The 14,448-nt window shown below is 51.8% G+C and overlaps 1 protein-coding gene across 1 annotated transcript in view; it reads left to right on the top strand.

The window, feature by feature from the left end:
* Positions 1–4,477: 4,477 nt before the first annotated feature.
* The window catches only part of LOC132322470 (basic proline-rich protein-like), a 42,729-nt gene continuing 32,758 nt past the window's right edge, over positions 4,478–14,448 (top strand). The window contains exons 1-7 of the mRNA XM_059836956.1: positions 4,478–4,489; positions 5,347–5,472; positions 7,093–7,218; positions 8,840–8,965; positions 10,587–10,712; positions 12,333–12,458; positions 14,079–14,204. Coding sequence (XP_059692939.1) covers positions 4,478–4,489; positions 5,347–5,472; positions 7,093–7,218; positions 8,840–8,965; positions 10,587–10,712; positions 12,333–12,458; positions 14,079–14,204 — 768 coding nt within the window. The remainder of the gene's footprint in view (positions 4,490–5,346; positions 5,473–7,092; positions 7,219–8,839; positions 8,966–10,586; positions 10,713–12,332; positions 12,459–14,078; positions 14,205–14,448) is intronic.

Raw genomic sequence — 14,448 nt, 5'->3', positions numbered from 1 at the left:
GGCAGGCCAGCATGTTTTCCTTTCCTCTCCCAAGTTTAACACAGCTTTTTGAGAAAATTGACTGATGCAGCTTGTGCTGCTGGTGGTGCTTTTGTCTGCAGGTGAGGGCAGGTTAGATGAACCAAAGACAGAGTCCAGTGTTAACATCCCAGCTTTGCAAAGTCAAGAAAACCATTCAAAATTGGGCTAGCAGTGCTGAGCAGTTTTCCTAGTTTTTGCAAAGCTGTGACCTTAAGAAACCCAAGAGATTTTCCTCCAGGATGATACCAGTAGTAGCATGACGCCAAATTTTTCCTCCTCTTTTCTATGTCTTTCTGTGTCTTTTCTGTGTCTTTCCCCCTCTCAGTACAACCAGAAAGAAACTTTTGTAACCGTGTCATTTATTAGCTAACTTGCATTTCATAGCATTACTATTGTGTCCCTGTCTATTACTTCCTAAACCATCCTTTTTGCTCACATTAAGCCTTGCTATATTACAGCACAGCAATTTTCATGCTGTGAAAGTCCAGTCAGTTCAAAAGGCATAAGTCATGACTGATAGTAATTACAAGTCATTGTTCCAAAAAGTCTTGCCTCTTCCAAGGTCTTAATCAATTGCTGCTCTGTTCTTTAAGGTTGCATGTCTGACAGCACTAACATCAGTCATGACGTCACTAATTGCAATGGAAGTATCACTGTCTTCTTTATTCAGCCAACACCCCAAACGGTACAATGGTTTCAATGCCTCACCTGAGGCAAGTTGATGTAGAAATAAAGTGGATGTAACTTGTTTTGCAGGGCCCTTAGATCTGAGATGATCTATTACAGTTTTCTTTAGAATGCAAGTAGAAAGTCTGCACACACAAGCTCACCGGGAAAGGGGCACCTCTTTATTAGGGGACAGGGTGCTCACTTTTCTCAACACAGCACACACACCATACACCACATCTGCATCCACCCCCATCATCTTACTCAAACATTCACACACTCAAAACACAACTACAATAACAACACACAGTAAAAATAGCAGCAATAAACAGGATATGCTCAATTCACCCCCAGAATTGCTAGCAGGTCCTTATTGACACAGCAAATCCTTTCTGCCGGCAGCCAGATCCAAACCCAAACTGTACAAGTTTAACACAGCTTTTTGAGAAAATTGACTGATGCAGCTTGTGCTGCTGGTGGTGCTTTTGTCTGCAGGTAAGGGCAGGACAGAGTCCAGTGTTAACATCCCAGATTTGCAAGCCCAGTTTTGTCCTGGGTTCTTTTGTGCCTGGGTTTCCTCCTGAACCTGTGGCAATGACCACCAGGGATGTTCAGGGAACTCCTAATCTCATGTCAATAAATTCTGAGAAGTGATTTAAGTATTAATAAATTAATAAGTATCAATCAGTAAATACTCTAATTTGGGGGAATATTTAGCCTGTGAGTTTCAGCAAAGTATTAAATATGTCATATTTCCATGGATTCAGACTAGTAAGTGAGATTGCTGGGTGTGCAGGTGCTAGGGAAGGGATTCCCCACACACCCAGGGCTGAAATCAAGTATTGCCTCCTTTTTAACCTTGAGCTGGCAGCAGGGATCGGGCCCTGCTTGGTAAGATTCATTTTGAAGACTTCTGTTGAGCAGGTAAGAAAGGTCAAAATGAAATCTTGTCCAGCTGTTTCCCTCTGGTTTACCTGTTTGAGGGTTATAATTCTGTGCTGCAGGTGTCCTGGGTGTGTGCAGAGCAGTGCAGCCTCACAAACCCCTTGGTTTGCCCACAAGTTGCCATGCCTTGTTCCCAGGTGTGCCCAGCTCTGGCAGGAGAAAGAGCCCGCAGCGCAGTGGGCACCGTGCCCTGCCCAGCCGGGGCTCTCTGGCACAGAGCAGCAGCAGCGCCAGCACCGTTCAACCGCTCCTGCCTTGGCTTCCCCCGGGACACAGAAGCCCCTGGAAATCAGCACTGCCAGTCGCGTTCCCAGCCTGGAGCGGCTGCTGCTGTCGGGCAGATGCTGCCAGTTTGACTGCTTCCAAAGGGGAATAAAGGCAGAGATGTACATGCACCAGAGCCCTGGGCATGTCCAAGAAACGGGCAAATATGTGGGGAGATTTGTTAGGGATGATTTCAGCTGTTATGCCAACAGTGGCTTCTCTCCTGGTTCTGTGTGTTCTAGATGAGTAATGCAATGGTTGGCTCTGACAATTAAGAAGTACATATGATGTGGATGTTCCACTGTGTAGTGATGGTATTGTAATATATCCTCCCACAGTCCTCTTTCCCCTCCCCCTTGTAACAGCCTTGGTAGTCAGGGCATCTGGGGAGTGCTGGCTTGTGACCAGGAGGCAGGGTGTAACAACAGCTGACCTCCAATGAAGATGCAAGAAAGTAATCCCCAGCAATGGTCAGCAGAGAAAGAGCTGACTGGCCAAACTTTTGGAGGGGCTAAGGGTATAAAAGGCAGAGCATCCTTTTTGTAGATGAGCATGTGGCTGTTTGTCATGGAGACTCTCAGTGCTACAATCTTTCCTTATTCACTCCTTTGATAAGGTTTAATAAACCTTTAAAATTTTAGAAGTGAGACTCAATTCTCACATGTGCAATGCTGTGGGCCATTTTCTTGGTCTGGTTTCCTTTGCTTGTGTCCCATCTGAGTTCTCAGTTGGGGTACAGGCTGTAGGTGCTTGGGGCCCTCTTGGAGTTACTCTTGGATCCCCTGAAGAACAGGGTTTGGCCCATGAGGGGAATTTGTGCTGCTTTGTGACAGGGGAGAACTTCCCAGGCTCTTTTGTGTTTGCTGTAGGAAAGGTTGGTTACTGCTTTGCATAAATTCACAGACCAGCAGAGAGGGTTTGCTTTGTGATGTCAGGGCATGGTTGCCACGTCATCGTGGTGACATCAGAAGGTTGCCTTGGTGCACGGAAGGCCTGAGTGTCAGAGCAGCCCTAGAGCTTGCTCAGAGCAGGAGCATCCTCCTGCTTGAGGCATTTGTCAGGGTGCAGCTGCACACTGACAGAAGCCTTGTTTTTCCTACTGTTGCAGCAAACTTGCTCAACAGTGCTACAATGATTCATCCTCTTGCTACTGCAGCTTTTGCTGCATATGGCGTTTCTTTTTCCATCTATTATGTGACTCACTTTGCACGTAAGTAGAGGTTTCCCTTCTACTTAGGTTAGGGTGTAACCTTACCTGCCTTTTGTATGTCTTCCTGCCCTTTCTTAGTGCCTGAGTTTCTGATTTAGAAACAGAAAGAGCATTAGGATGCCACTGGTTTGGTGAAGCTGCTGTCAAGACACTCAGCTAAAAAGGGGGAGTCTGAAGCCACAAGGGCAGCATCTGCAAGGGAACCTGCAGGGATTCTCTTCCCTCCACGGGAGAGTCTGTGGCAGCAGAGTCTGTCATTTCCTCCGTTTGCTGGGACAAGCGAGACAGCTTTGAAAATGTAGACTGGGAGACCTTCTTGGAGGGCCTTCTAAAATCTCTGCAGTTGTTGCCAGAATTCAGGGAAAGCTTCTTCCTTTCTAAATTTTGTCAGGAAAGGATTTGACCAAGGTCCAACTTGACCTTTGACTGAGTGCTAAAATAGTGATTCCCTTGCAAGGAAGTGCAAACTCTAAAGCAGTGAGTGTCTGCTCCTGATCTCTGGAGCTGCTGCTGTGCTGTTTCACAATAGAAGTGCCACAGCTCAGGGGGATTTGGGGAAGCTTTTCTGGGACACTGTTTCTAGCATGGTAATGAGAATGAATGGATGCAAGTGATTAAAAAAAAGAAATACCTGAGGGAGAGGATTTTAAAAGTAGTTTTATGTGTTTGGTAGAAGAGAAGCAGAGTGTTTAAGAACAATTTGCATTTTCTTGATCATGTTTGTATTCAATGGCAAAAACAAATTCATGTTGGTATTTACTGGCAAAACAGGGCCAAGTGTAGGCACAACCAAGAACATTTTCCTGATCTTTGCTCGCTGTGTGAATGATATGTGTCTCCTGCAGAGATTTTGTGAAACAGAAAATCATCTCTGTTTGGGGTGACTTGTTGTGTGGGATTCAGCAGCCCAGGCAGTTTTCTGACAGCATCTGGTTCATTTTCCCTTGCCCACTACAGGTCACCTGAAGCATGTATTCAGCAGTGCTGATCCTGAGGTGAGTGAGAAAGGAATATTTCATGTTCCTGTTGTTTAAGAATCGTAGAGTGAGCAAAAAGCTTGGCCAGTAGCCGTAGAGTGTAGAGGGCCAGCTAGAAGGGTCAAAAAAAAAATCCATTTTTATGCCTGCCAAAAAAATAACAAAGCATAGATGGGTATTTAGTCATTTCCAGCCCAGACCTTTGAAGAATTACAAACCCAGTTTTGCATAAAGAACATTGCTTAGGGACAATAGATAGGGCGGAATATTTTAACTAAAAGCAATTAAGTGTAAAGTTTACTAAAACAATTTTAATTTAGTCAAAGTGCCTTAGAAATCAATTCCATTCAAACTACATGACATCTACTTAGATGATGTGGTTGTAGAAGACAAAATGGTGGATGCGGTAACAGAAGATAAATGGCATCGTGGCCTGTGTCAGCAGCAGTGTGGCAGCAGGAGCAGGGCAGTGAGCCTCGCCCTGTGCTGGGCAGTGCTGCGGCCACAGCTGGAGTGCTGTGTGCAGCGGTGAGACCCTGGGAAGCAGAAAGTGATGGAGCGGCTGGAGCGTGTGCAGAGAAGGCCACGGGAGCTGGGCAAGGGGGTGGAGCACAAGGCCAGTGAGGAGGTGCTGGGGGTTTTTCCGCCTGGACAATGGGAAGCTCTTGAGGGACCTTCAGGCAGATTTCCATCAATCCCTGCAGGACAGTGCTCAGCACAAGGGCTGTTTCACCCCCAAACATCCCATCACTGCCTGCAAGTGCTGTAGACACTGGAGTGGGTGACACTTCTGTCTTGTGGCTTGTCGGCACGTTGGTTTGTCGGTTTGCTAAGAGGAGAAGGCCTGTTCAGTTTCCTCTTCTTCCAGCAAGCAAAGATGCTTCTGCACAACGTTTCCTGCTCTTTTCCGGCCTTGGAATGGCATTCTGACCCAGTTTGACTTTTCCACGTCTGCAGCAGCAGTAGCAAAGGCGTTGCTGTCTCTTTCCTAGTTTTCCATTTGGGAGCTTTGAAGGACCAAAAGCTCCGTTTTGCCAAGACAACCTTGCTTGCTGATCGCAACCAGGGAGGAAAATCAACTTCATATCCATCTCGAGTTCTGTTGAATTGGCCCAATTTCATTTGGTGGCTGTGACTCGGAATCCCCATGTCGCTAGGAAATGTAATGATTTCTCCTTAGAAGATGTGGTGGTAGATCTGAAAAGAAATGAGGTTCTAAATGACAGGTAACAGTGTGTCCCTCATGCTTCTCTCTTGCCACAGATGTCAGAACCATCTGCCGTCTCTCCCCCGGCTCCCGCTGCTCCTGGCAAAGATGCCAAAGAGGAGCAAACTGAGGCGGATGACTGCCAGCCTCCATCCGTGCTCCCACCAGGACTCTCTGGACCTGTAAGTGCCAGTTGTGTGTGACGCTGTCGTTAGAGCGAGGCAGAGGTGCAAGTTTCGGAGCGGCCAGCATGTTGCTGTTGCTGGCTGAGGATGCTGAGTGCTGGAGTCCTGCCTGGACCTTGTGATTTCTCTGGGCCGCGCCAGCAGAACTTGCCCTTTGACCTGTCATGTTGGGGCAGCAAAGGGCTGGTGCCTCTGGGAGAGCATCTGGCTGCTTGGCTTGGGAAAGCTTTGTCTCTGGGCTTCTGCAGTGCTGTGGCCAAGAACAAAAGAAGGTAGTGCTGGAGGTGCCAGGGCTTGCTTTGTTTTCCCTTTTTGGAAAGGTGTGCTTGGCGTGTGAAACCCGTCTGCAGTTTCCTTGCTTGTACAGTCTCTTTTGGGCCAGGTGTCGTTTGGCATGTGATGAGCTGCCAGGTGAGGACTGTGTTGTCCCTGCAGCTGTGGTGCACAATTCTTGTGCCCTGCAGCCAAAGAAACGAAGAGCGGAGCTGCGAAGCCTTCTCGTGAGGCGAAAAGCAGAAGCAGCCAGTTTCTGTTGATGCATATTTTGGTGTAGTCTGCAGCTTTGGAGCTTGGAGTGGGGGTAAAGCTGCAAGTCCTTGACTGCTGTCTTGTGCTGCTCAGAAGAGGAAGGCCATCTTGAAGTGGTCCATGCTGTAGCTGAGTCAAATGGGCACCTTTGTGGCTGGGGAGCTGCGTGGGCTAAAAGGGCGCAGGGCTGGCGATCCTGAGCAGCTGAAGATGAGGCAGCGTGCGGCCAGGTGGCCAAGAAGGCCAAGGGCATCGTGGCCTGTGTCAGCAGCAGTGGGGCAGCAGGAGCAGGGCAGTGAGCCTCGCCCTGTGCTGGGCAGCGCTGCGGCCACAGCTGGAGTGCTGTGTGCAGCGGTGAGACCCTGGGAAGCAGAAAGTGATGGAGCGGCTGGAGCGTGTGCAGAGAAGGCCACTGGAGCTGGGCAAGGGGGTGGAGCACAAGGCCGGTGAGGAGGTGCTGGGGGTTTTTCAGCCTGGACAGTGGGAAGCTCTTGAGGGACCTTCAGGCAGATTTCCATCAATCCCTGCAGGACAGTGCTCAGCACAAGGGCTGTTTCACCCCCAAACATTCCATCACTGCCTGCAAGTGCTGTAGACACTGGAGTGGGTGACACTTCCGTCTTGTGGCTTGTTGGCACGTTGGTTTGTCGGTTTGCTAAGAGGAGAAGGCCTGTTCAGTTTCCTCTTCTTCCAGCAAGCAAAGATGCTTCTGCACATTGTTTCCTGCTCTTTTCCGGCCTTGGAATGGCATTCTGACCCAGTTTGACTTTTCCACGTCTGCAGCAGCAGTAGCAAAGGCGTTGCTGTCTCTTTCCTAGTTTTCCATTTGGGAGCTTTGAAGGACCAAAAGCTCCGTTTTGCCAAGACAACCTTGCTTGCTGATAGCAGCCAGGGAGGAAAATCAACTTTATATCCATCTCGAGTTCTGTTGAATGGGCCCAATTTCATTTGGTGGCTGTGACTCGGAATCCCCATGTCGCTAGGAAATGTAATGATTTCTCCTTAGAAGATGTGGTGGTAGATCTGAAAAGAAATGAGGTTCTAAATGACAGGTAACAGTCTGTCCCTCATGCTTCTCTCTTTCCACAGATGTCAGAACCATCTGCCGTCTCTCTCCCGGCTCCCGCTGCTCCTGGCAAAGATGCCAAAGAGGAGCAAACTGAGGCGGATGACTGCCAGCCTCCATCCGTGCTCCCACCAGGACTCTCTGGACCTGTAAGTGCCAGTTGTGTGTGACGCTGTCGTTAGTGCGAGGCAGAGGTGCAAGTTTCGGAGCGGCCAGCATGTTGCTGTTGCTGGCTGAGGATGCTGAGTGCTGGAGTCCTGCCTAGACCTTGTGATTTCTCTGGGCAGCGTGCGGCAGAACTTGCCCTTTGACCTGTCATGTTGGGGCAGCAAAGGGCTGGTGCCTCTGGGAGAGCATCTGGCTGCTTGGCTTGGGAAAGCTTTGTCTCTGGGCTTCTGCAGTGCTGTGGCCAAGAACAAAAGAAGGTAGTGCTGGAGTTGCCAGGGCTTGCTTTGTTTTCCCTTTTTGGAAAGGTGTGCTTGGCGTGTGAAACCCGTCTGCAGTTTCCTTGCTTGTACAGTCTCTTTTGGGCCAGGTGTCGTTTGGCATGTGATGAGCTGCCAGGTGAGGACTGTGTTGTCCCTGCAGCTGTGGTGCACAATTCTTGTGCCCTGCAGCCAAAGAAACGAAGAGCGGAGCTGCGAAGCCTTCTCGTGAGGCGAAAAGCAGAAGCAGCCAGTTTCTGTTGATGCATATTTTGGTGTAGTCTGCAGCTTTGGAGCTTGGAGTGGGGGTAAAGCTGCAAGTCCTTGACTGCTGTCTTGTGCTGCTCAGAAGAGGAAGGCCATCTTGAAGTGGTCCATGCTGTAGCTGAGTCAAATGGGCACCTTTGTGGCTGGGGAGCTGCGTGGGCTAAAAGGGCGCAGGGCTGGCGATCCTGAGCAGCTGAAGATGAGGCAGCGTGCGGCCAGGTGGCCAAGAAGGCCAAGGGCATCGTGGCCTGTGTCAGCAGCAGTGGGGCAGCAGGAGCAGGGCAGTGAGCCTCGCCCTGTGCTGGGCAGCGCTGCGGCCACAGCTGGAGTGCTGTGTGCAGCGGTGAGACCCTGGGAAGCAGAAAGTGATGGAGCGGCTGGAGCGTGTGCAGAGAAGGCCACTGGAGCTGGGCAAGGGGGTGGAGCACAAGGCCGGTGAGGAGGTGCTGGGGGTTTTTCAGCCTGGACAGTGGGAAGCTCTTGAGGGACCTTCAGGCAGATTTCCATCAATCCCTGCAGGACAGTGCTCAGCACAAGGGCTGTTTCACCCCCAAACATTCCATCACTGCCTGCAAGTGCTGTAGACACTGGAGTGGGTGACACTTCCGTCTTGTGGCTTGTTGGCACGTTGGTTTGTCGGTTTGCTAAGAGGAGAAGGCCTGTTCAGTTTCCTCTTCTTCCAGCAAGCAAAGATGCTTCTGCACATTGTTTCCTGCTCTTTTCCGGCCTTGGAATGGCATTCTGACCCAGTTTGACTTTTCCACGTCTGCAGCAGCAGTAGCAAAGGCGTTGCTGTCTCTTTCCTAGTTTTCCATTTGGGAGCTTTGAAGGACCAAAAGCTCCGTTTTGCCAAGACAACCTTGCTTGCTGATAGCAGCCAGGGAGGAAAATCAACTTTATATCCATCTCGAGTTCTGTTGAATGGGCCCAATTTCATTTGGTGGCTGTGACTCGGAATCCCCATGTCGCTAGGAAATGTAATGATTTCTCCTTAGAAGATGTGGTGGTAGATCTGAAAAGAAATGAGGTTCTAAATGACAGGTAACAGTCTGTCCCTCATGCTTCTCTCTTTCCACAGATGTCAGAACCATCTGCCGTCTCTCTCCCGGCTCCCGCTGCTCCTGGCAAAGATGCCAAAGAGGAGCAAACTGAGGCGGATGACTGCCAGCCTCCATCCGTGCTCCCACCAGGACTCTCTGGACCTGTAAGTGCCAGTTGTGTGTGACGCTGTCGTTAGTGCGAGGCAGAGGTGCAAGTTTCGGAGCGGCCAGCATGTTGCTGTTGCTGGCTGAGGATGCTGAGTGCTGGAGTCCTGCCTAGACCTTGTGATTTCTCTGGGCAGCGTGCGGCAGAACTTGCCCTTTGACCTGTCATGTTGGGGCAGCAAAGGGCTGGTGCCTCTGGGAGAGCATCTGGCTGCTTGGCTTGGGAAAGCTTTGTCTCTGGGCTTCTGCAGTGCTGTGGCCAAGAACAAAAGAAGGTAGTGCTGGAGTTGCCAGGGCTTGCTTTGTTTTCCCTTTTTGGAAAGGTGTGCTTGGCGTGTGAAACCCGTCTGCAGTTTCCTTGCTTGTACAGTCTCTTTTGGGCCAGGTGTCGTTTGGCATGTGATGAGCTGCCAGGTGAGGACTGTGTTGTCCCTGCAGCTGTGGTGCACAGTTCTTGTGCCCTGCAGCCAAAGAAACGAAGAGCGGAGCTGCGAAGCCTTCTCGTGAGGCGAAAAGCAGAAGCAGCCAGTTTCTGTTGATGCATATTTTGGTGTAGTCTGCAGCTTTGGAGCTTGGAGTGGGGGTAAAGCTGCAAGTCCTTGACTGCTGTCTGGTGCTGCTCAGAAGAGGAAGGCCATCTTGAAGTGGTCCATGCTGTAGCTGAGTCAAATGGGCACCTTTGTGGCTGGGGAGCTGCGTGGGCTAAAAGGGCGCAGGGCTGGCGATCCTGAGCAGCTGAAGATGAGGCAGCGTGCGGCCAGGTGGCCAAGAAGGCCAAGGGCATCGTGGCCTGTGTCAGCAGCAGTGGGGCAGCAGGAGCAGGGCAGTGAGCCTCGCCCTGTGCTGGGCAGTGCTGCGGCCACAGCTGGAGTGCTGTGTGCAGCGGTGAGACCCTAGGAAGCAGAAAGTGATGGAGCGGCTGGAGCGTGTGCAGAGAAGGCCACGGGAGCTGGGCAAGGGGGTGGAGCACAAGGCCAGTGAGGAGGTGCTGGGGGTTTTTCAGCCTGGACATAGGGAAGCTCTTGAGGGACCTTCAGGCAGATTTCCATCAATCCCTGCAGGACAGTGCTCAGCACAAGGGCTGTTTCACCCCCAAACATCCCATCACTGCCTGCAAGTGCTGTAGACACTGGAGTGGGTGACACTTCCGTCTTGTGGCTTGTTGGCACGTTGGTTTGTCGGTTTGCTAAGAGGAGAAGGCCTGTTCAGTTTCCTCTTCTTCCAGCAAGCAAAGATGCTTCTGCACAATGTTTCCTGCTCTTTTCCGGCCTTGGAATTGCATTCTGACCCAGTTTGACTTTTCCACGTCTGCAGCAGCAGTAGCAAAGGTGTTGCTGTCTCTTTCCTAGTTTTCCATTTGGGAGCTTTGAAGGACCAAAAGCTCCGTTTTGCCAAGACAACCTTACTTGCTGATAGCAGCCAGGGAGGAAAATCAACTTCATATCCATCTCGAGTTCTGTTGAATGGGCTCCATTTCATTTGGTGGCTGTGACTCGGATTCCCCATGTCGCTAGGAAATGTAATGATTTCTCCTTAGAAGATGTGGTGGTAGATCTGAAAAGAAATGAGGTTCTAAATGACAGGTAACCGTCTGTCCCCCATGCTTCTCTCTTTCCACAGATGTCAGAACCATCTGCCGTCTCTCCCCTGGCTCCCGCTGCTCCTGGCAAAGATGCCAAAGAGGAGCAAACTGAGGCGGATGACTGCCAGCCTCCATCCGTGCTCCCACCAGGACTCTCTGGACCTGTAAGTGCCAGTTGTGTGTGACGCTGTCGTTAGAGCGAGGCAGAGATGCAAGTTTCGGAGCGGCCAGCACGTTGCTGTTGCTGGCTGAGGATGCTGAGTGCTGGAGTCCTGCCTGGCCCTCGTGATTTCTCTGGGCCGCGCCAGCAGAACTTGCCCTTTGACCTGTCATGTTGGGGCAGCAAAGGGCTGGTGCCTCTGGGAGAGCATCTGGCTGCTTGGCTTGGGAAAGCTTTGTCTCTGGGCTTCTGCAGTGCTGTGGCCAAGAACAAAAGAAGGTAGTGCTGGAGTTACCAGGGCTTGCTTTGTTTTCCCTTTTTGGAAAGGTGTGCTTGGCATGTGAAACCCGTCTGCAGTTTCCTTGCTTGTACAGTCTCTTTTGGGCCAGGTGTCGTTTGGCATGTGATGAGCTGCCAGGTGAGGACTGTGTTGTCCCTGCAGCTGTGGTGCACCATTCTTGTCTGGTGCAGCCAAAGAAACCAAGAGCAGAGCTGCGAAGCCTTCTCGTGAGGCGAAAAGCAGAAGCAGCCAGTTTCTGTTGATGCATATTTTGGTGTAGTCTGCAGCTTTGGAGCTTGGAGTGGGGGTAAAGCTGCAAGTCCTTGACTGCTGTCTAGTGCTGCTCAGAAGAGGAAGGCCATCTTGAAGTGGTCCATGCTGTAGCTGAGTCAAATGGGCACCTTTGTGGCTGGGGAGCTGCGTGGGCCAAAAGGACGCAGGGCTGGCGATCCTGAGCAGCTGAGGATGAGGCAGCGTGCGGCCAGATGGCCAAGAAGGCCAAGGGCATCGTGGCCTGTGTCAGCAGCAGTGGGGCAGCAGGAGCAGGGCAGTGAGCCTCGCCCTGTGCTGGGCAGTGCGGCGGCCACAGCTGGAGTGCTGTGTGCAGCGGTGAGACCCTGGGAAGCAGAAAGTGATGGAGCGGCTGGAGCGTGTGCAGAGAAGGCCACGGGAGCTGGGCAAGGGGGTGGAGCACAAGGCCAGTGAGGAGGTGCTGGGGGTTTTTCCGCCTGGACAATGGGAAGCTCTTGAGGGACCTTCAGGCAGATTTCCATCAATCCCTGCAGGACAGTGCTCAGCACAAGAGCTGTTTCAGCCCCAAACATCCCATCACTGCCTGCAAGTGCTGTAGACACTGGAGTGGGTGACACTTCCGTCTTGTGGCTTGTCGGCACGTTGGTTTGTCGGTTTGCTAAGAGGAGAAGGCCTGTTCAGTTTCCTCTACTTCCAGCAAGCAAAGATGCTGCTGCGCAACGTTTCCTGCTCTTTTCCGGCTTTGGAAAGGCATTCTGACCCAGTTTGACTTTTCCACGTCTGCAGCAGCAGTAGCAAAGGCGTTGCTGTCTCTTTCCTACTTTTCCATTTGAGAGCTCTGAAGGACCAAAAGCTCCGTTTTGCCAAGACATCCTTGCTTGCTGATAGCAGCCAGGGAGGAAAATCAACTTCATATCCATCTCGAGTTCTGTTGAATTGGCCCAATTTCATTTGGTGGCTGTGACTCGGAATCCCCATGTCGCTAGGAAATGTAATGATTTCTCCTTAGAAGATGTGGTGGTAGATCTGAAAAGAAATGAGGTTCTAAATGGCAGGTAACAGTGTGTCCCTCATGCTTCTCTCTTGCCACAGATGTCAGAACCATCTGCCGTCTCTCCCCCGGCTCCCGCTGCTCCTGGCAAAGATGCCAAAGAGGAGCAAACTGAGGCGGATGACTGCCAGCCTCCATCCGTGCTCCCACCAGGACTCTCTGGACCTGTAAGTGCCAGTTGTGTGTGACGCTGTCGTTAGAGCGAGGCAGAGGTGCAAGTTTCGGAGCGGCCAGCACGTTGCTGTTGCTGGCTGAGGATGCTGAGTGCTGGAGTCCTGCCTGGACCTCGTGATTTCTCTGGGCCGCGCCAGCAGAACTTGCCCTTTGACCTGTCATGTTGGGGCACCAAAGGGCTGGTGCCTCTGGGAGAGCATCTGGCTGCTTGGCTTGGGAAAGCTCTGTCTCTGGGCTTCTGCAGTGCTGTGGCCAAGAACAAAAGAAGGTAGTGCTGGAGGTGCCAGGGCTTGCTTTGTTTGCCCTTTTTGGAAAGGTGTGCTTGGCGTGTGAAACCCGTCTGCAGTTTCCTTGCTTGTACAGTCTCTTTTGGGCCAGCTGTCTTTTGGCTTTTGATGAGCGGCCAGGTGAGGACTGTGTTGTCCCTGCAGCTGTGGAGGACCATTCTTGTCCCGTGCAGCCAAAGAAACCAAGAGCGGAGCTGCGAAGCCGCCTCGTGAGGCGAAAAGCAGAAGCAGCCAGTTTCTGTTGATGCATATTTTGGTGTAGTCTGCAGCTTTGGAGCTTGGAGTGGGGGTAAAGCTGCAAGTCCTTGACTGCTGTCTTGTGCTGCTCAGAAGAGGAAGGCCATCTTGAAGTGGTCCATGCTGTAGCTGAGTCAAATGGGCACCTTTGTGGCTGGGGAGCTGCATGGGCAAAAAGGACGCAGGGCTGGCGATCCTGAGCAGCTGAGGATGAGGCAGCGTGCGGCCAGGTGGCCAAGAAGGCCAAGGGCATCGTGGCCTGTGTCAGCAGCAGTGGGGCAGCAGGAGCAGGGCAGTGAGCCTCGCCCTGTGCTGGGCAGCGCTGCGGCCACAGCTGGAGTGCTGTGTGCAGCGGTGAGACACTGGGAAGCAGAAAGTGATGGAGCGGCTGGAGCGTGTGCAGAGAAGGCCACTGGAGCTGGGCAAGGGGGTGGAGCACAAGGCCGGTGAGGAGGTGCTGGGGGTTTTTCAGCCTGGACAGTGGGAAGCTCTTTAGGGACCTTCAGGCAGATTTCCATCAATCCCTGCAGGACAGTGCTCAGCACAAGGGCTGTTTCACCCCCAAACATCCCATCACTGCCTGCAAGTGCTGTAGACACTGGAGTGGGTGACACTTCCGTCTTGTGGCTTGTCGGCACGTTGGTTTGTCGGTTTGCTAAGAGGAGAAGGCCTGTTCAGTTTCCTCTACTTCCAGCAAGCAAAGATGCTGCTGCGCAACGTTTCCTGCTCTTTTCCGGCTTTGGAAAGGCATTCTGACCCAGTTTGACTTTTCCACGTCTGCAGCAGCAGTAGCAAAGGCGTTGCTGTCTCTTTCCTACTTTTCCATTTGAGAGCTCTGAAGGACCAAAAGCTCCGTTTTGCCAAGACATCCTTGCTTGCTGATAGCAGCCAGGGAGGAAAATCAACTTCATATCCATCTCGAGTTCTGTTGAATTGGCCCAATTTCATTTGGTGGCTGTGACTCGGAATCCCCATGTCGCTAGGAAATGTAATGATTTCTCCTTAGAAGATGTGGTGGTAGATCTGAAAAGAAATGAGGTTCTAAATGGCAGGTAACAGTGTGTCCCTCATGCTTCTCTCTTGCCACAGATGTCAGAACCATCTGCCGTCTCTCCCCCGGCTCCCGCTGCTCCTGGCAAAGATGCCAAAGAGGAGCAAACTGAGGCGGATGACTGCCAGCCTCCATCCGTGCTCCCACCAGGACTCTCTGGACCTGTAAGTGCCAGTTGTGTGTGACGCTGTCGTTAGAGCGAGGCAGAGGTGCAAGTTTCGGAGCGGCCAGCACGTTGCTGTTGCTGGCTGAGGATGCTGAGTGCTGGAGTCCTGCCTGGACCTCATGATTTCTCTGGGCCGCGCCAGCAGAACTTGCCCTTTGACCTGTCATGTTGGGGCACCAAAGGGCTGGTGCCTCTGGGAGAGCATCTGGCTGCTTGGCTTGGGAAAGCTCTGTCTCTGGGCT

The sequence above is a fragment of the Haemorhous mexicanus genome, chromosome Z, assembly GCF_027477595.1.
Source record: "Haemorhous mexicanus isolate bHaeMex1 chromosome Z, bHaeMex1.pri, whole genome shotgun sequence".
NCBI classification, from domain to species: domain Eukaryota; kingdom Metazoa; phylum Chordata; class Aves; order Passeriformes; family Fringillidae; genus Haemorhous; species Haemorhous mexicanus.
This window is presented reverse-complemented; position numbering and strand designations above follow the sequence as displayed.